Raw genomic sequence first — 21160 nt, 5'->3', positions numbered from 1 at the left:
TAATTTAAATATGTAGTATCGTGTACATTATCTATATTATCTCTCCTAACCTTATATTCACTGAATATATTCTATTATATTGTACTTAATTAGTATCACATCTTTTATTTTTATATCATCTATCTTTCTATCGATCTCTTTACCCTTGTATTAAGCGCCACTACCCGTTGAGTAATTGTCAAGTTTGACTGGTCAACGTACCGATGTAGAAGTAGATGTAGATGTAATGACAGAGTATGTACACAAGGCTATATGCAGTCAGTAACAATGCAATATTATAGTGCGATGTAACCTCTCATGTTTACATTTTTGCAAGGCGACGCCATTACAATGTCATTTATTTGCAACAGTGATGAACACGCGTTAGTTTTGCCTTCATTTATCTAAAATCGATGCTATCGATATATACTATTTTGTACTGCAAGCTTAGGTCAGTGTGCTTTTGCGAAGCGTCTCATAATGAAACTTAATAAAACTGTCAAACTTAGGAAATAGTATAGTAATCCGGGCATTATTATTTCGGATGATCCGATTTTAAATTGGTGCTAACGCCATTAAATATCGACACAATATATATGCACAATGAGGGTGTAAAGAATTTTGAAATAAAATATTGGCAACTCCTAGTATAGGTCGGGAGATACAAACTTCAGTAACTAACTTTAAAAAAAATGTTTACTGAAGTGCTCAAAAAGTGATCACGCGTGTCATGGGAATTCATGTGTCGTCCTTTTAGTTTAGTGTGTTCGTTATGCGAGTGGATCAACTTTTCCTCCTTATAGCCATTTTTCTTCATCAGCATTTTATCTGTTTTGAAATAAGGTTAAAAGAGCTTTTCGTATTTATATATTCTCTTAAAATAAAACTTTGTTTTGATATTTCTGAATCCATTTTTATTAGCTCGGCTGTTTTCGGAGAAAACCTGAGGTATTTTCATAGCCAGCCGTGCGCCATAGGCGTCGTGCTAAAACCTTAACATTGGTTCTAAAATCAAAGAGCTTCCACCTACAACTTTGAAACTTCATATGTAGATGCACCTTGATGAGTTCTACATGCCACACCCAATTTTGGGTCACTAGGTCAAAGATCAAGGTCACTGTGACCTCTAAAAAAATAAATTCTGACAAGCTTTCGCAGCCAAGCGTTGGCACCTGTTATGCGGTGCTCTTGTTTTATTTGGAGCTTTAGTGAGAATCGTCCAATGTCTACCAGGAATTATGTTATCAGTCACTCAGTGAATGATATTTTAATCTTTCCCAATTGGATCATAAACACTTTCTCTCAGAAATGGGTCAATCATAAATCAATTAAAATCATTTACATATTTATGTTATGTAGTTTGTAGTGTGCACCAATGACATTACTGTAACTATAACCAGAATAACCAAGCAATACATAAATAATGCAAATTATTTATTTTCCCAATCCATAATAAATTTACATAAGTGCTGTTGTTCAGTGATAAAATTATTGTTTGCAGGATGACTTACCAGTACTTTGCATCTGAAGTTGGCAACTGATAAATAACCGGAGCTGTTCGTTGATGGCTGAGACGGAGGGTTCTGATGACACGTCAGAGAATGAGCTGCTCAATCGCAGCCTCTCTGTGTGGAAGGGCAACAAGGAAGTATTTGAGCCAGTACCCCTTGACCTCCACACTGCATCCAGTCTGGGGCTAGTGGACTGTGTCAAGGTTCACATAAACAGGTTAGTTGTTCAGCATTTCCAGAATTTTACTGGACTCAGTGTAGTCTGTCAGACAAATCAGGCAAAAAAGACAATTACTTACAACAATTTGGTTTCTGTTTAACACCATGTATGGTTATCAAATGTGAGGTTCTCTTCAATTGAGCAACTATCTGACATGGTTTTAACCTAAAAAAAACATGTGCCTGACAGGTGATTAAGAGGTGAAGTGGAGTCTGTAAAAAAATCAGATGCCCGGTCTTATAAAAAATGTCCTTCCAATATTTATTTTGTAAAAGAAATATACGTTTCCTCAGAATGTTTGGGCCCTCTAAGAATTTAACACTCCAGTGCTAGTCAGTCATTCCAATGTCCATCCCTGTAATTGAGTATTGAATGACAAAACAAGTTACATGTTCACCCATGAAGAAAGTTAGAACATTTATACGTAGTTAAAAGGTTTTGATACAGTAAAACAATAAACCGGTTTTAGATAAATACCCGATAGTATTGTTGGTTGTTTACAGGGAACATTGAGACTTAAGTGTAAGTAAGTGAGATGTCCTCTTACAGCTTTAATTGTTCCAGGGCTTTTTTTCCTTGTAAGAGAATGGCCGTGAACTGCCATTGCACAATTTTAACATGAACATTTCATAAATCTAGTAAGGCCACTATACTTGACAAAAACGGCCATTTTGAACTGTGAAATTTTTATGCCCTCAGATCGAATGATCGGGGGTATATTGTTTTGGGCCTGTCTGTCATTCCGTCATTCTGTCACTCCATCATTCTGTCATTCTGTCCTAAAACTTTAAACTTACAGTAAAGTTTGCAATAACTTTTGAAATATTATGGAGCCGCACATTTTGGGTTGTGAAAGGTATAGGTCAAGGTCATCCTTCAAGGTCAAAGGTCCAAAAAAAAGCGGTGCATTAGGGGGCATTGTGTTTCTGACAAACACATCTCTTGTTTTTTTGGCACTTAAAACTGTCAAAAACAGCCATTTCTCAATTCAAAATTAAAATTTGATTTAATATTTTACATAATAAGCGAGACAAGATATTGACAGTAGTAAGGACTTTGCTATGGTTTTAGATAGAGTTTACCATTCAGAATATTATTGTAAGTGGTTATTTGTTGAATGAAAGTGCCAAGACAATGAAAATAATATGTTAATGCATTATTTAGAGACATTTTAATATGATGCAAGTATTAAACATGCTTTCACTATACTAATTCTTAACAAACTGAATTTCACAATTCGCAACTCGTTTTTTTTCCCAATTTTCAGAAGTTCGCTACTCATTTTTTCACAACTTTTACAAGTTCGTGACTTACTTTTTCACGAAGTGAGGGGGCCAGGGACGCTTCACAAAATCAGGAAAACAAGCCCTGCGTTCACTGCACAGTTGTAAATGAACATATTTAATTTAGGCTGTTCGTATATTTTTCCACAGTGAAGGCATTGAGATTGATCGCTTCAACAAAGGAGGATGGACAGCCTTAATGTATGCCTGCTATATTGGCCATGAGTCAATTGTCAGCATTCTGATAGACAGAGGGGCCAGTGTGAATCTGAGAAACAGCAAAAAAGAGACGGCGTTGATGCTGGCAGCAAGCTGTGGAAATGACAGAGTGGGGCGCCTTCTTTGCAACGTGAGGAATTTTCAGACTTTTCACACTCGTTAATATTGTGAATTGCCTGACGCCTTTTTAGCTCACCTGCAAACAATATGTGCATGGTGAGCTTTTGTGATTGTCTTTAGTCCCCCGTCTTTGGTGCATGTGCGGCGTCAACATTCGCCTTGTAAACACTCTAGAGGCCATATTTATTGTCCAATCTTCATGAAGTATCGTCATAAGATTTGTGCTAATGATATCTTGGACGAGTTTGAAAATGGTTCCGGTGGCTTGAAAAGCATGGCCCCCAGGGGACGGAACATTTTTCCTTATATGGCTGTAGTTTAACCTTGAAAACACTCAAGAGGTTACATTTATTGCATGAAACATAGTCAGAAGATTCGTCCCAATTATATCTTGGATGAGTGTAAAAATGGTTCCTGTTGCTTGAAAAACATGTCCGCCAAGGGGCCGGGCATTTTTCCTTATATGGCTTTATATAGCTATTGTAAAAGTATTTTGTCCACTTTTATTGTCAGATCTTTGTGAAATTTCGTCAGAAGATTTGTCCCAGTGATATCTTGGACGAGCTCCAAAATGGTTCTGGTTGGTTGAAAAACATGGCTGCCAGTGGGGAAGGGCATTTTTAGCTCATTCTTTTTTTTGAAAAACTAACTATTATAAGGGGACTGTGCAGGCAAATTAATGTAACTCTGACTGGCATTTTGACAGAATTATGTGCCCTTTTTATACTTAGAAAATTGAAAATTTGGTTAAGTTTTGTGTTTAGGTCCACTTTATTCCTACAGTATCAAAGCTATTGCTTTCATACTTGCAACACTTATTAACTATCATAAGGGGACTGTACAGGCAAAGTTATGTAACTCTGACTGGCATTTGGACGGAATTATGGGCCCTTTATACTTAGAAAATTGAAAATTTGGTTAAGTTTTGTGTTTTGGTCCACTTTACCCCTAAAGTATCATAGATATTGCTTTCATACTTGGAACACTCGCAAACTATCATAACGGTTCAGTAAAAGGACAAGTTGCATAACTCTGGTTGTCATTTTTACGGAATTATGGCCCTTTTTTGACTTAGTAACTTTGAATATATGGTTAAATTGTTGTGTTTCGATCCACTTTACTTCTAAAGTATCAAGGCTATTGCTTTCAAACTTCAAATACTTTCATGCTATCATGAGGTTACTGTACCTGGCAAGTTGAATTTTACCTTGACCTTTGAATGAACTTGACTCTCAAGGTCAAATTATTAAATTTTGCTAAAATTGCCATAACTTCTTTATTTATGATTAAGATTTGATTGATACTTTGACAAAACTACTCTTGACTGACATACCACAATAGACTCCACCCAAACCATCCCCCGTGCCCTCCTCCCCCCCCCCCCCTCCTCCCCCCCCCCCCCCCCCCGAATCCCCCCCCCTACCATTTTTTTTTTTTTTTTTTTTTTTTAAGATCATCTCACAAATGACAACCACACCCTCACACTATACCTCCCCCAACCCACCCCAAATTGTTTTTTTTTTGAAACGGTTAAAAAACACAAATATTTATTTTTATTATTTTATGTTTGAAATACCGTCCAACCATCACACCCAAGAATCCCCCCCACCCCCCTCCCCCCCCCCCTCCGAACCCCCCCCCCCCCCTCCCTAAAACCCTAAAAAAAAAAATTTTTTTTTTTAAATCATCTCGCATTTTTTTTTCCGCATTTTTGGAAGATAATGTTGAATAAATGTCCACACACCCACACACTATACACCCCTCTTCACTCCACCCCTCCCTCCTTTGTGATTGAAAATGAGAGTCCCTTCACCTTTAAAAAAAATAGATGAGCGGTCTGCACCCGCAAGGCGGTGCTCTTGTTCCTTATATGGCTACAGTAAAAACTTGTTAACACTCTTAATGTCACATTTATTGTCCAATCATCATGAAACTTGGTTAAAACATTTGTTTAAATGATAATTTGGATGATTCAAAAATAGTTCTGGTCCATTAAACAGCATGGTCGCCAGGGGGCAGGGAAGTTATCCTTATATGGCAATAGTAAAACCTTGTTATCACTCTATAAAGTTATGTTTATAATTCACTCTTCATGAAACTTGGTCAGAACATTTGTTCTAATGCTATCCTGAGCTGCACAGAACACGTCAGTTCCTTTGTATCTCTGGTAAATGACTTTGTCTCTTGTTGTCTCATGTAAACCATATGTATAAGGGAAATATCTAAGGAAATAAAACATACAACAGGTTGAAAAAACTTGAAGTGTTTAAAGTAAGATATTTGCTGTTGCAAAGTGTCGTCTAGCGTAGATCACTGCCTAGATCTCTACTGTACGAGTGTTCTTTAGATGTCCCCGAAAGGCACCAAGTACTTGTTTTACTTAGGAAACAAACATGAGAGAAATGCAACAAGCCGTAGGCCTTTGATAAATTTGCTAAATCTTTTTGCAGATTTTCCAAATTTTGTTTGTTTACCAGCCCCAATAGTCAGTAGAGGAGAATGGACACTATGCAGCACCTTTGTATATAAACCCAGTTAGTGGGACAGTGCATTTCCTGACCTGAGGTGTTTGCAAAATCACAGCTCTGCACATTTTATCAGGTTACATTACACTATGTTTCAGCAAGGTGCAGAGCTGGAGTACCAGGATCAGCGAGGCTGGACGGCTTTGTTCCACGCCACATACTCTGGTCATCAGAACATGGTGGCTTTTCTACTGAAGCAAGGGGCCAATATGAATGCAATGTGAGTACATTGTTGTTGTAAATAGTGGGAGCCATTTTGGACTTTTTCATGATTTTAACATTTCTTATGGGTATTCACAATTAATTCTACTGTTATTTAAAATGTAAAATATTTATTTTTTAATACTGATTATTGTTGTTATTTTAAGTATTAACATTTGGAATCAGTTTTAATATTTTCTCCTTGCAATCAAGTGTGTCATTTTAGAGAGTGAAATTGTCAGCAACCCTCCAATAAAAGAATGGTTATCATTTAAAAAATCCCATAATAATAATATTTATCTGCTCATAACCTACAGAAAAGTGTAAAGTACAAAAAATGAAATTGTAATTTCAAGTGATATTGGTGATGTGGACGGTTGACGGGTTGGTAATATGTTTCTCATTTGTTGTTTGAAGCAAACAATTTTGCCAGTATAATTAGTAATAAAACGAATGTTAAAAAGTGCCCTCTATCTGTATCATTTCTGTTCTTTGATTGTTTCAGTGAGTCCCAGTTAGGCATGACACCATTCATGGAGGCAGCTGCAGAGGGTCACGAGATCATTCTACAACTGTTCTTAAGACATGTAGGTTGACTTTTGAATGCAGGCCATTCACTATTATCTTGCTACTATTATGTTGAAATAAATTATTGTTTTTCAACAATTTAAAGTTGTTAAGGTAAAAGATGTTAGTACAATTCATCAAGCTTTAATCATTTTTTTCACTCAAATAGATTGCTAAATAATGTATATTGGGACCATTTATACATACTAAATAATGTATATTGGGACCATTCATAAGTACACTCTTGTTAAAAATGTAAGGATTCTAAAGTGTTACCATTTTTTATGTCCCCCACTACAGTTGTGGGGGACATATTGTTTTTGCCCTGTCTGTTGGTCTGTTGGTTGGTCTGTTGGTTTGCGCAAACTTTAACATTTGCAATAACTTTTGCAATATTGAAGATAGCAACTTGACATTTGGCATGCATATGTATCTCATGGAGCTGCACATTTTGAGTGGTGAAAGGTCAAGGTCATCCTTCAAGGTCAAAGGTCAAATATATGGGTCAAAATCGCTCATTTAATGTACACTTTTCAGTATTTCAATATTCAAGATAGCAACTTGACATTTGGCATGCATATGTATCTCATGGAGCTGCACATTTTGAGTGGTGAAAGGTCAAGGTCATCCTTCAAGGTCAAAGGTCAAATATATGGGTCAAAATCGCTCATTTAATGTACACTTTTCAGTATTTCAATATTCAAGATAGCAACTTGATATTTGGCATGCATGTGTATCTCATGGAGCTGCACATATTGAGTGGTGAAAGGTCAAGGTCATCCTTCAAGGTCAGAGGTCAAATATATGTGGCCAAAATTGCTCATTTTATGAGTATTTTTGCAATATTGAAGATAGCAACTTGATATTTGGCATGCATGTGTATCTCATGGAGCTGCACATTTTGAGTGGTGAAAGGTCAAGGTCATCCTTCAAGGTCAAATATATGTGTCAAAATTGCTCATGTAATGTCACTTCTGCAATATTGAAGCTAGCAATTTTATATTTGACATGCATATGTATCTCATGGAGCTGCACATTTTGAGTGGTGAAGGGTCAAGGTCAAACGTCATATACGGGGACATAGTGTTTCACAAACACATCTTGTTATGTAATACATAGGTTGCCCAGTTCTTGGATCTGAATAGTGTCATGCGAAAATAGGTCTTATACCACATGCGGCCAGTGTAGTTCCAGACTGGTCTGCTCATCAACACAGTCTGGTCTGGAGCTACCCTTTTTAGCCCACGAAACCCTTCTTAACTTTCTAGCTGACAGCGTAGCTCCTAACCTGAAAAGCAGTTGCACTGGCTGGTCCAGAGCTATGCTGGCTGCAATCGCTTGACAGAGGACTGCCAAAAAAATGTTCATCTGACTATTGTTAGAATCTTTAGTTTGCTATATGAAATGGCGATGAACTGCCCCGGCTGATCTGGAACCACACTTTACGCACATGCATTAAGCCCCGTTTACTCAGATCTATGCTTGTATATACATGTATGTTTTAACTTATTTTCTTGCCATGGCAGGGTGTGAACGTGAATGCCAAGGCTTACAATGGGGACACGGCAAGGTCTCTGGCCCTCATTAACGGCAACATGAAGATTGTCAGCCTCATTGACAATCATGTGATGCCCATCACGTCTCTCAGAGCTGAACCAGGTCAGTGAGATTTGGCCTTATTTCCTCAGTCAAAATGATATTCTTTCCCAAAAAAAAAATCTTATCTGAAATAAGTTTTACTCAAGGTTTTCAAACACTGTTCAAATTCTTGCTTTCATTTTTTGGCTACAAAAGGGGTATGGTCATTAACAAACTTTGCTGATAAACAATTGGTACAGGGTTGAAAAAAACTATTTTAAATGCACTACTGCAATTTGCATGAGAGAATTTAATACATGAACAAGCATGTACTTTGCTACCAAGAGAAATTAAGTGTTATCAACAAAATAATTTTGTAAACAATTGCTTAATTACCAAGTTGTTAAAATAGCAAATATTTACTGGCTTAAATTAAGATAGATAAAAAATCTGTAACAAATCTTTTTTGGTCTCGTGTTTCATGATTGATTTGTTTGTTGCAGAGCTTGGTTCTTCACTGGATACATTGTCCAGAACAAAGAATTCTCGGATAGGGCGTGGCAAAGGTATGGGCGGTGGCCCCAGCATAATGGACGGCCCACAGGCAATAGCCAGGCTCATAGACCGTACAGGGAAAGATGTGGGACCTCTTAAACCCCCTGGTATTTTTTTTTATAATAAAATGTGCAGCGTTCTGAGAAAACTGGGCTTAATGCATGTACATAAAGTGTCGTCCCAGATAAGTCTGCACAGTCGTATCAGGGACAACGCTTTCCCCCTGAACTGCATTTTTGCAATGAAGAGACAGTGTCATCCCTGATTAGCCTGTTCCTGTAGCCCAGTTTTCCTAGAATGATCTCAAATATGAAATGGTATAAGCTCAGTGAAACCAATGAAAGTATTAGGTTTTATCCTGTCACATGCCTTTAAATCAGCCTGATAACCAGGTAACCTAATAACCCAAAAATTATTAGGCTAGTTGACCACGTGACCGCAAATATCCGTCAGTCACTCTGTTTTACTCAAATTACTGTGAAATGACGTCATTTTTTTGACGAAATGACGTCATTATTCCAGCGAAACTCTCCAGTTAAACTCTTTTACAGTGTAAATAAACAGTGAAAAAAAGCATAAAATGAAAACAAATAAATGTGACATGATAAATAGAATAATAGGTTGGTGATGTGAATGGAGAATGGTTATCTGGCTCATCAGAAGATCTTATTGGGTTCGCCTTTGGCTCACCCGATAAATTCCTCCGACTTGCCAAATAACCATTCTCCATCCACGTGACCAACCTATTATTCTCTATATATTTTCTATGAAAACTTTGTAGTCAATTTTGTAACCAGATCAATTTCTTGGCAAATTACATGGACATAACTTTAATGCATTTTGCATTTGAATAGCAATTTTGATATCACAGTAGATAAGCATTGATGAGAATTTTAGGCGCTTGATTTTCAACAAATTTAACCAAGTTTGCTTACTCCAGTTTTATTTCACAGTATTGATATTGGTCTCCATTTTTCCAGATGTTGGGGTTGTGCCAAAAGGTTTTGTGACCTTCCCTGAGGGGGAAACATCAGATGGGCAGCCAACAAAACTGTCGTATCGTGACGTAACTTCACCAATAAATCCGGAGGACTACAAACTAGATAGCTCTGGAAGCAGAGGTCACCATACTTAACTTATAATGTTCTTTATTACACTCTTTTGGTTTCAACTTCATATTAATAACTGATTTTTATTTATTTTTATACATAATTATTTTGAAGATACACCAGTAATATGTTGCTAGTTACATTTATTATGTATTATGTAAGAATGCATAACAACCAAAAATTTCTTTGAGTTTGGAAACATTATCTCAAAAAGTTAAGCAGCTTCTTAGAAAAAGTAGGCAAAATACCTTTACTTCATCAATTCTATTACCCCCATTATATTTAATTTTATGTTCATTCAGTTTCAGAATTCAATGAAGTAGAAGACGACTCGAACATGTTCTCTAAGACGGGAGCATTGACCATCAAGTCAAGTTCGGGATCGAGTGGAGGGCTGGCGGCTGCTTTTGGGATCATCCGTGAGGACAGCATGGACAGTGACGAGTTCCCCAGAGATTCCTCCTGCGGGGATTCTCATCACCATGGCAACAGCACTGAGAGCTCTTCAGACTCGGGCTCGGAAGAGAATTTGGGTCAGAGAGCAGGAAATTTGGAAGTTGATAAATGTCAGAAGGGTCAGTCCGGTGATAAGAGACGGGATATCAGTAAAAAGTCCAAGGAACTAAGGTTAACGACAGAGAAAGTCAGTGAGATCAAAGTGATGAAAAATTCTGTGTCTGAGTGGATTGATAGTGTTCAGGATACGCATCCGGTGCCTGAGAACAACTTTGATTTCACTGAAGAAGGCGATAAAGATGAGGCTATAAAACCAGAGTATCAACCAAAACAGCGAAGTGCAAAATCAAATGATCTTAATTCTGGATCTCAAGCCCAGAAGTTGGATCAAATATCTAGTCAGTTACAGTCTAAACTTTGTATTGGGTCTGATCTCATTGACCAAGTTGCAAATAATGTCAAAAACCATGATCCCCGTCCAGCAAAAGAATTCCTGCCAAATAACATTGATCAGTTATCAAATGCTGTAACAAGTTTAAACATGTATAAAGCCGATGGGTTTGGTCCACTGGATAATCACCATTACCATGGCAACCAAGTCCCCAGGGTTCCGCCACCCCCAGGTTTCACTGTGCCCGTTACGGGACCCTTTGTGACCCCAAATGGGGCCATATTTGCTCAGGGAGCTAACTCAGTCTCAGTCAATAAGCAAGCATCAATGGACACTTGTGTAGAAAAATCTCCAGTCAGTTCAAATGCAGCATTTATGGAGAAAATGGTAAGTGGCAAGTGCCTAATTTTGTTAATTTTTTTCTAACAATCCATTTTGTCCAGTATCAGACTCAGTACTTTTGCTTGTGTTTTTATTGTTGCCAACAGTTGTGTTCTATACTTGGATATACAATAAATGCTTTGCCTCACATTGAGGTGTGAGTTCTCTCTCCATTTATTTACCAGTGTTTAAGAGTCTACGTATGCACTTAAAAGGGCTAATTATCATTTCAAGTATATAGTTTTTGTTTTCCTTGTAGTAAATAAAAAAAATGACAAGAACAGAGTAAATAAGCCTTAGAAAATATTTCTTATGCAAAATGCTTTAAAATGTAATGAAGTATCTTTACTTTGCGAAGTTTGCCTGATCGAAAAATGCTTAAATGATGTTTATTCAGAAGTAAGTTTAAAAAAAAAACAACTAAAATTGCTTTATGCATTGTTTACTGTGTATCCCCCATTTACAGAGTGACTGTACCCCGAATGATTTGGGTGCCCTTTTGGAAGGCCTCGGTTTGTCCAAATATCTGACAACGTTTGAGGAGCAAGATGTTGACCTCCAGGTGTTCCTCTCACTCAACGACAATGATCTCAAGGAAATAGGCATCAAGTAAGGCAGCAAAATTTAACCCTTCACCCCTCAGATACGTCATTTTGACCCATTTGTAGTCCCTTCGAAAATTACGTTGAATTTAAACAATTTGTTAATACATTCAATTTTTAAAGGCTTAATTTCCAACCTTTTGTAAGATACTGAGCAGCAAACAGCATAAAACCTGAATAGACTGTTAGTTATTTGAATGCTGTTCTGGTTTAAGCTGGTTGCATATAGCCATTTTCACTTTGCTTCTGAGGAAAAAGGGAGCATTTGAAGGTCGCTGAGGTGTAATTGATATGGTGTCTGCATAGCGACCGGGAGGTCATGGGTTCGATCTCCCATAAAGACACCAAGTACTTTTTCAAGGTCACGGAAACGGACTCGAGAGCGTTTCAAATAAGTATTAAGTACTTTCAATGCAATCGAGCTAAAATAAATAGGTTTACACTAAAAAGGGTTAAACCAATGGTAATACAATGAACTTAAGTTAAATGCATATCTGAACATAAAATTGGAGAAATGATGTTTCTTTCTTTTTATAAGAACTTTAGCACCTGTAAGTTTTAGTGAGTAATACCTTCATCATGCACTCAGAGTACAGTAGTGTAAAGAATGAGACAGACTTTCATGTTTAAGATATAGAATATACAACAATTGTCATTGTGTGTGCTATAACATATGTTAAGTTTTTATGGTGGGCATGCAAAAGCTTAAATTTTTAAAATTAAAATCATAGATTGTGTTTTATCAAATATTTAAAAAATATAAGCTTTATTCTCTTGAATATTTGTAAATATCATATGTAAGCATTTTCATTGGTCAGTATCTTAATTTTAGGATCAGTTTCAAATTGAGAACCTTTGAATTGCGATGAGTGTCTCATCGACTCAATTAGCCTACAGCTTTTGATGCAATAAAGCTTTAAAAAGAAGGTGTTGATCCGCGTTCTTGGAAAAGAGAAAGTTAATTTTATACTTAAGGCACATGCATTAATCCTGGTTTACCCAGAGCACTGCTCAGAGTTGAATGTTTGTACATTTGAGTTGCGTTCTGAGAAAAATGGGCATAATGCATGTCTGTAAAGTATCGTCCCAAATTAGCCTGTGCAATTCGCACGGGCTAATCAGGGACAACACTTTTGTTTTATGACATTTTTCATTTAAATGAAGTCTCTTCATAGCAAAGATCCAATTTAGGCAGAAAGTGTCGTCCCTGAATAGCCTGTTCGGATTGCACTGGCCAATCTGGGACGACACTTTACGCACATGCATTATGCCCAGTTTTCTCAGAACACGACTCATTTGTGTATCAGACTGTTTGGCCCACGCAAGAAGATGATGAACGCAATTGCGCGCTGGCATGGGAAGGCGCGTATCTCAATGGGTGAGCTGGAGCAGGTGTATGCTGACAGACTGGAGGGGGAGATGCAGGAGATGGGTGCCCAGTTGCAACTGGTAGGGCTGATGGTTTAGTGTTTAAATACCCCTGTAAGGATGGGGTATATTGGAGTCATTGCTCTGTTGGTTGTTTGGTTGTTTGTGTGTTAGTTGGTTTGTATTAGTTAACTTAAGTTACTTCTTCCACATGAACTGATAAAATTGAAATGTTAACACTGTAAACCATGAAGCAAATATGAAGAAGACACAATTTCCATCCCCAATGATGCTTACAATACTGAAATATTTGCCTTTTAAAGTAGCTGACAAAATGATGTGGTTGGTATAGGTCATGTTTGTAACAAAGCTCTAGTTGTTTTAATCTATTTAAATGATTTCTTCAATAAAAGTCTCAAAAACCCTTTTATAGCTCAGCTGAGCACAGCGTGCTCATGGTGAGCTTTTGTGATCGCCTTTTGTCCGTCGTCCGTAGTGCGACATCAACATTTGCCTTGTTAACACTCCAGAGGCCACATTTATTTCCAATCTTCATATCATTTGGTCAGAAGACTGGTATCAATGATATCTTGGATGAGTTCGAAAATGGTTACGTTTGCTTGAAAAACATGGCTGCCAAGGGGCGGGGCATTTTTCCTTATATGGCTATAGTAAATTTTGTTAACACTCTAGAGGCCACATTTATTGTCCGATCTTCATGAAACTTGGTAAGAAGATTCATCCCAATAATATGTAGGACAAGTTCGAGAATGATGCCAGTTGGTTGAAAAACATGGCCGCCAGGGGGCGGGGCATTTTTCCTTATATGGCTATAGTAAAACCTTGTTAACACTCTAGAGGCCACATTTATTGTCCGATCTTCATGAAATTTGGTCAGAAGATTGGTCTCAATGATATCTTGTATGAGTTTGAAAATGGTAACGTTTGCTTGAAAAACATGGCTGCCAAGGGGAGGGGCATTTTTCCTTATATGGCTATATATTGCTTTAGTAAAACCTTGGTAACACTCTAGAGGCCACATTTATTGTCCAATCATCATGAAACTTGGTCAGACGATTTGTCCCAATGATATCTTGGATGAGTTTGAAAATGGTTATTGTTGGTGGAAAAACATGGTCGCCAATAGGGCGTGGCATTTTTCCTTATATAGCTATAGTAAAACCTTGTTATTCTATAGAAGCCATATTTATTGTCCGATCATCATGAAACTTTGTCAGAAGATTTGTCCCAATGATATCTTGGAGAAGTTTAAAATCGTTTTGGTTGCTTTAAAAACATGGCCACCAGGGGGCAGGGAATTTTTCCTTATATGGACTTATGAATCTTCATGAAACTTTGTCAGAATATTTGTTTAAATGATATCTTGGATGTGTATGAAAATGGTTCTGGTCTGTCATGAAAGTTGGTTAGAACATTTTTTTCTAATGAAATCTTGGGCAGCACAGAACAGGTCAGTTACTTTGAATCTCAGGTGAGCAACTGTGGGCCTTTCAGGCCCTCTTGTTTGCTATGTAACATGCTATATTAGACCTCAACCTCACTTGTTGAAAACACATTTGCCATTAAAACTGGTCACATTCCAGGTATTACATAGTTAATATAGACTGTATTAGCTGTTTCCCAATTGCAAAAGATTAACAAGATTCCTAAAAATCTAACCAAATCTAGAAAAAAGACTAATCTGTTCCAATAAACTTAATTTTTGGTTTATTCAGTTTATTAAACAGCGATACAATTCAATAGTGTTTTATAGTATACATTTAAAAATGCCTTTAACTGACTTCCATTGTCAGGCTTTAGAGCAGCTAGAGAAGCTGAAGGCGCAGGTGAAGCAGGAACAGCAACTCCGCAATGTGACAGAGTCGTGTCTCATGGAGGAGAGGGGGGCGTGGCAGCAGGTGCAGCGTATCGTCATGGATACAAGGCAGCAGTGTGAGGACTTCAAGGACGCCATCAGGAAACTCGCGTATGTAGAATCGAGTCCTGGGGCTTACAGGGTTTTTCCCATCTTTGTGAAGGGGCCCTCCCCCTTATTTTGTGAACTGGTCAAAATTGAGAAAAAATAAGTCGTAAAATGCTCAAACTTGTGAAAAATGAGTTGCTAATTTTTTTGAATTGTGAAAATTTAAGTCGCAAACTTTTTTAAATTGTGAAATTTGGAGTCTCAATTTTCTCACATTTGTGGAAAAAGGCCATTCTCTAAGAAGGAAAAAATGACCTTTGCTCATATTCACTTACCCATACTGGGACTTAAAAATAATGAATAGACTTAAAACAAAGATAAATACATTGAGTCTTTGTATATTACACAGGCTTCCACTGGTAATTATGTCATTAGGAAACATTCTACATGAAGAATGATGAAGATAGGAGTAAAATGCCAGGTTTTACTCAAAATTAAAGAAATTATTTTTAAATCTTATTTAGAAAATATTCATTTTTTGTTCAACTTAATAGTATTTGTATTTTTTGCCTGATATGTAATTAGGTATCTTATACAAATTCAACCAATTCCAGATTTATATTAGTAAAACCATGGAGTGCATAAGTTTTATTTATTTTCTGATGGATTTTACATCTGATTTTTCATTTTGAAATATATGTTTGACATTTTGTTGTTTCTTTTAGCACATTTGTGGCGGAATTAAAAGCAAGAGTGTCCATGGAAACCAATATGCAGGGTCAAGGTCATAAAGGGCAAGGCAGAGTTACAGAAGATACCAGTCCTGTGCCCATAGACAGGGTGATACGAAAAGTGGACCATTATATGCAAGAGATACAACATTTGTTGAGCAACGTGACTGCAAATACAGACCGCTTGTTGGGAAGGAATGCACATGCAGATTCCCCTGACCGTGGGTACACTTGATGAAGGCTGGTGGTTTTAATATGCGATTTTACAAACATGTTAAATGCACTTGAAACATTTACTGATGAACATACTAGTTATTTACAAAAATCTTAGTGATAGTAATCTCATTTAGTTATCCAGATAAAACTGACTTTTATTGAAATGGTTGTTAATTGATTTTAAGAAAAGTACAACTAATTTAATACTTGTTTATAATAATGTTTGGTGTTTGTTTTTTACCAGGGCCTGGAGAGTTGAGTCAAACTAAATCAATCATATTAGTTTATCAGCTATATACCATTGTCAATTACTGACCTTATGGATGAACAAAACCTCTGTTGTTGTTTTTATGCCCCCAGATCAATAGATCGGAAGTGATTTTTTTTGCTAAAAATTACAGCCGATTTTCGGCTGCTTCCCTATTGCACAAAAACAACGTTTTTTCCCAAAAAGCTGACCGAAATTTCCCCAAAAAAGCCCATTATGACTTATGTTTTCTTAACTCTAGATCTCAACTTTTATTTAAACATCCTACAAAATATATAACTTTAATTTAATTTAGTCTTTTTTGTCCATAAATAATTCCCAAATTTGCCACTTTTGTCAAAGACCAGACTATTTTTCCCAAAATGGCTAGAAAACCCCCTGAACATGCACTTAAAAACAATTTTAATTCTATTACTTATAATCATATTTATAATGCTTAATTTTTCCCAATTTCATGGTTTATTGCAATATTTTTCTCAATTTCATGGTTTATCGCGCTAATTTTCCCAATTCAAATGGCACAGACTGTAACAAATAAAAGCAAAAAAAATTACTGATCGGGGGTATATTGTTTTTGCCCTGTCTGTCTTTCTGTTTGTCATTCTGTCCCAAAACTTTAACCTTGGTTAAAGTTTAATAACTTTTGCAATATTGAACATATCAACTTGATATTTACCATGCATGTGTATCTCATGGAGCTGCTCATTTTGAGTGGTGAAAAGTTAAGGTCAAGCTCCTCCTTCATTGTCAAAGGTCAAATAGCTTTGTATTTTTCTTTTCTTCAAGGTCAAAGGTCAAAAATTAAAAAAAAATATTTTCATTTCTCCATTCAATCTCTTACTTCTCTTTGAGGTGCACATTTTGAGTGGTGGAAGGTCAAGGTCAACCTTTAAGGTCAAAGGTCAAATGTATGGCTTCAAAGCGGCGAAGAAGGGGGCATTGTGTTTTTGACAAACACATCTCTTGTTAACTGTAACAAAACCACATAACCTACCGGTACTTAAAATTACCTGTTAAAAAGTCCTTCTTTTTTTGCTGAAAATAAAACATAATTTTTTGCAGTACCTTACAATTATGTGTAGAAAATTACATATATTGACCTTTGCCGTACTAGTTAACAATCATAACCACCTAAACCTGTACAAACTATTACAACTGACTTATAAGTTAATGGTTACTCTTTTGTTAATGCTTTTGTTTAGATAATTAAGTAAATTTATAGTTAGTTCCCTAATTGTGTTTCTTTAGGATCTGTCATTAGCCAGTTTGTTAACTTGATAAAACTTAAATTGCTAAAAATAATACTTATACTCCCTGTTGCAAAATATAGGGGATATACTGGAATAACAATCAATGGAAGTAGAGAGGTTATACTGGAATAACATTCAATGTCTGTTCATAGACACAAACTGTCCAAAGACTCCATCATATTCAAACTTGCAGGGATTGTTTTTTTTAAGTTTTGCATTTGTGTTTTGTATCATCCTATGTTAAAATTAGTAGAGTTATATCCCTTTTTCAACTGAAACATTTTATAACTGCATCGTCATAAATGAAGGCTTAGCAAACTTAATTTACATCTATAAAAGCGCATGGTCCAGATGTGTTATGTTTGGTATGAAACATTGTTTAGTAACCCTCAGTTTTATCAAATTATGTGCTTGGGGTTAAATTTGGCAATGCCCTGCATTTCACTTGTTATATATTGACTTCAATAAAAGTAACTTAATCCAAAAAGCCCAGAGGTTTAAAATTATGTCTGTACAATTGTATAATGTTACTTTACAATGTTTGTAAAAATCAGGCCCCTGTGGTCAAGACTGGCCATGCCCAAGTAATCTCTTGTTGTGTGTGTGAAGTTGCAACATATTATGACGTGCGGCCCCAGGGACTCCATCATCACTAGTCTGACAATCACCTTTTAGTTTTACCAACAATTATAATTTATACAATTTTACTCAAATATTTCTTGAAATTGAAAGAAATTTATGTACTTAATGCATTGAGTATGTCTTAGTTTGTAAATAGTATTACATTTTCTGGTTAAAATTTTATGTTAAGTATTTCAATTTAATTGGAAATTTGATACTTTTGTATTTGTCTTGCTGGCTATGTGTATACTGTATACACTTTCCTAATTGTTTGAGCCACATTCATATGTGCTTGTCTGTGATACTGACATTGTATTTTGTAAATTAACACTGTGTTCAACATTTTACTTTTTTTTATCATTGTACATGTTTTCTTTATTGATTTGCATTTTTGTATGATACTTAAAACAAATATTAATTGTATTGTCCTGGCATCTTGATGCTGTGGCCAAAAAAAAATTCTGTCTGTCCATCTTTGACATGTACAGTTGATTTTAATATTTAGTCTATCACCCACATCAGTCGCTACCACTTTTCATATCCATCTTAAATCTCTTAAACTTTTACATCGAGTTTATTTAGATAATAATTGAAATGATCAATAGAGGATTTTAACATTTGTATGAGCAACATTTTGATTCTTGATCTGTAATTTCTTGTGACCACAAATGTCACCAAACGTTTACTTTGATATGGCCTATGTCTGATACATGAGCTGTCCAGCCTCATCCAGGAGCATGTGGGTGCACTGGGCCCATTAGCTCAGTTGGTAGAGCACTGAACTACTAATCGATGGTTGCAGGTTCAATCTCCGGCATTGTGACATTACTAGTGTGGAAATGCTTTATACGGTCCCTAACTTTGATTCATGTAGGGCAGTTGTCAGTTACTTGCATGAGTGTTTTCACTTAGCCCTGGTACACTAGCTAACCCAGGAAAAGTGTGAGTGGTTAAACTGACTGCCGTGATATACTGAAATACTGTTGAAAACAGGGCTAGTCAAACAAAACAAATACAGAAAAACTAAAGTTTTATTTAAGTGTAATGTTAAATTGTTAATCTGACTTGGTGTTTACTGCCAATAATTACAGAGTTCTTCATTTACAACACTCTTACTGACTGAAGTCACAAATAACATTTATACATGCAAAAACTAAATTATTTTCTCAAGGTGCTGAGTCTATTCTAATATGTCATACGCTGAGTTAATGAATACTGCAGGCCCTGGTATACGGGTAATTAAAGTAAAAGTAGCCAGCCAGGTTTTGTGAGGACAAACATACATGTAATTGAATACATGTTCTCTTGAATTGTTGAAAAAAGCATGTTGTTAAGTATTTATAATGGTTGTTGATAATAATACCAGATGTGTAGTTTGATATTTGTGGAAAATGGGAAGTATAAGTATATAAAACTTATATTTACTGTTATGTTCCAAAATCTTATTCCTAGTTTGAAATTGCTTATATACAAAGTGAGTTGGTGTTTTCCCTAGTGTTGTAAGTTGGTTGTGTAAACAAGTCTGATCAAACGGAGATACCTTGTGTTTATAGTTTTACTCATATGAACATATCAGCATCTCAATTAACATATTTCTGTGAACCAAAATTGTTTGTCATGTGTGGTATCATGAGCTAATGTATAAACCTTTGTTTAAAAAAAACAAACTAATCAGTTAGTTAAAATGCTTTATAGGGACCTGTTCACAGAATTAATAATTAAATACTTTTCCATCTTTTTTCACACATTAAAAAGTAAGGTAACAGTGTAGACAAGAAGGCAAAATTATTGATACTGTTTAAATGTAATGTTGTGTAAATATCTTCTTGTTATTAGTCTTAAGCAGCTGCATGAAGTAAAATTATGTATTTGTAACAATTATTGATATAACAATTCGTAGTAATGATTTTAAATTGTGTACGAGTGTTAAAAAATCTTGGCCATGACATAGAGAGGCATACTTCGAAAACATGCCAAAATCTGTTGACCAGTCCCAATAAAGGACCAGGTTTTAGCCTTTGATTTAATATCATGTTGAAATGTTACAGAAGAGAGGTTGTAGGTGTTAAGCAAAAATAAATTAAAGTTTACACATGTATTACTTATCCAATGAATGTATTAAAATTGCAGCAAAAATATAGTCCCAAATGTTTATACGTATTTCAATATTTATGTTTACTTTATACAATTATGGATTAAAAATAGATATGTTGTCAACATGTAGATGACAAACATGACCAAACATGTGCAATAAAGTGTTAGTGAAAGAATCTCTGCATGGCTTGTTGGTACAGATCATTAGTAAAAACAAACTCTTATTAACCAATAGCTTAAACAAAATAGTTTGCCCAGGCTTTCTGGTTGTCTAAGGTCTTTTGTCCAGGGATTTAAAGTTAATTGATTAGAGTATGCAGTAATTTGCTATTGTTTAAATATTGAAATGTAAACCTTTCACTGTTGATTGACTAGTCTTGAAATAACAGCTTCTGGCAATAAGATATAATTATGGATACTTATTTGATTTGAATATCAATTGCCACCACATGTCTATAAATATATTAAAAAAAGCATTATGTGGAGGCAACATGTTTAATGCCTACTGTTGCCTTACAATCACATTTATCAGAATTCTAGACTGGATAGTGGTGATTCCTTAACATGTCGCAACAGCTGTGTCACAGCCTGACGCTATGTGCAAAAAATAATGCATAGCATGTGTATGCGGCAATACAGAGAAGGTTTGCCAGAGGCTTGTACAATTCTACAAAATGACCTGTTGTATATGAAATTCATAACCATAACATCGCAAAAGATAACAAGAGCACCGCTTTTTTTTTTAGAGGTCACAGTGACCTTTACTGTGTGACCCAAAATGAGTGTGGCGTGTAGAACTCGTCAAGGTGCATCTACATATGAAGTTTCAAAGTTGTAGATGGAAGCACTTTGATTTTAGAGCCAATGTTAAGGTTTTAGCACGACGCCGGCTGACGGCGGACGACGAGCAGGCTATGACAATAGCTTGGGTTTTCTCCGAAAACAGCCTCCCTAAAAACAAGTTTGGATGATATTGCACAATGTGGCAAAG

At 36.0% G+C, this 21160-nt stretch overlaps 1 protein-coding gene across 1 annotated transcript; it reads left to right on the top strand.

The window, feature by feature from the left end:
* Positions 1-277: 277 nt before the first annotated feature.
* Positions 278-20345, top strand: LOC127863284 (ankyrin repeat and SAM domain-containing protein 3-like). The gene is made up of 13 exons (XM_052402701.1): positions 278-362; positions 1481-1707; positions 3144-3342; positions 5956-6077; positions 6564-6645; positions 8152-8284; positions 8707-8865; positions 9739-9879; positions 10170-11101; positions 11562-11704; positions 13005-13146; positions 14880-15052; positions 15715-20345. The coding sequence occupies exons 2-13, from the start codon at positions 1544-1546 to the stop codon at positions 15953-15955; spliced, it is 2631 nt and encodes an 876-aa protein (XP_052258661.1). The 5' UTR covers positions 278-362; positions 1481-1543; the 3' UTR covers positions 15956-20345.
* Positions 20346-21160: the final 815 nt, after the last annotated feature.

Source organism: Dreissena polymorpha, unplaced genomic scaffold, assembly GCF_020536995.1.
Source record: "Dreissena polymorpha isolate Duluth1 unplaced genomic scaffold, UMN_Dpol_1.0 chrUn004, whole genome shotgun sequence".
NCBI lineage: Eukaryota > Metazoa > Mollusca > Bivalvia > Myida > Dreissenidae > Dreissena > Dreissena polymorpha.
Note: the sequence above shows the minus strand (reverse complement) of the source record. Positions and strands in the feature narration are given on the sequence as shown.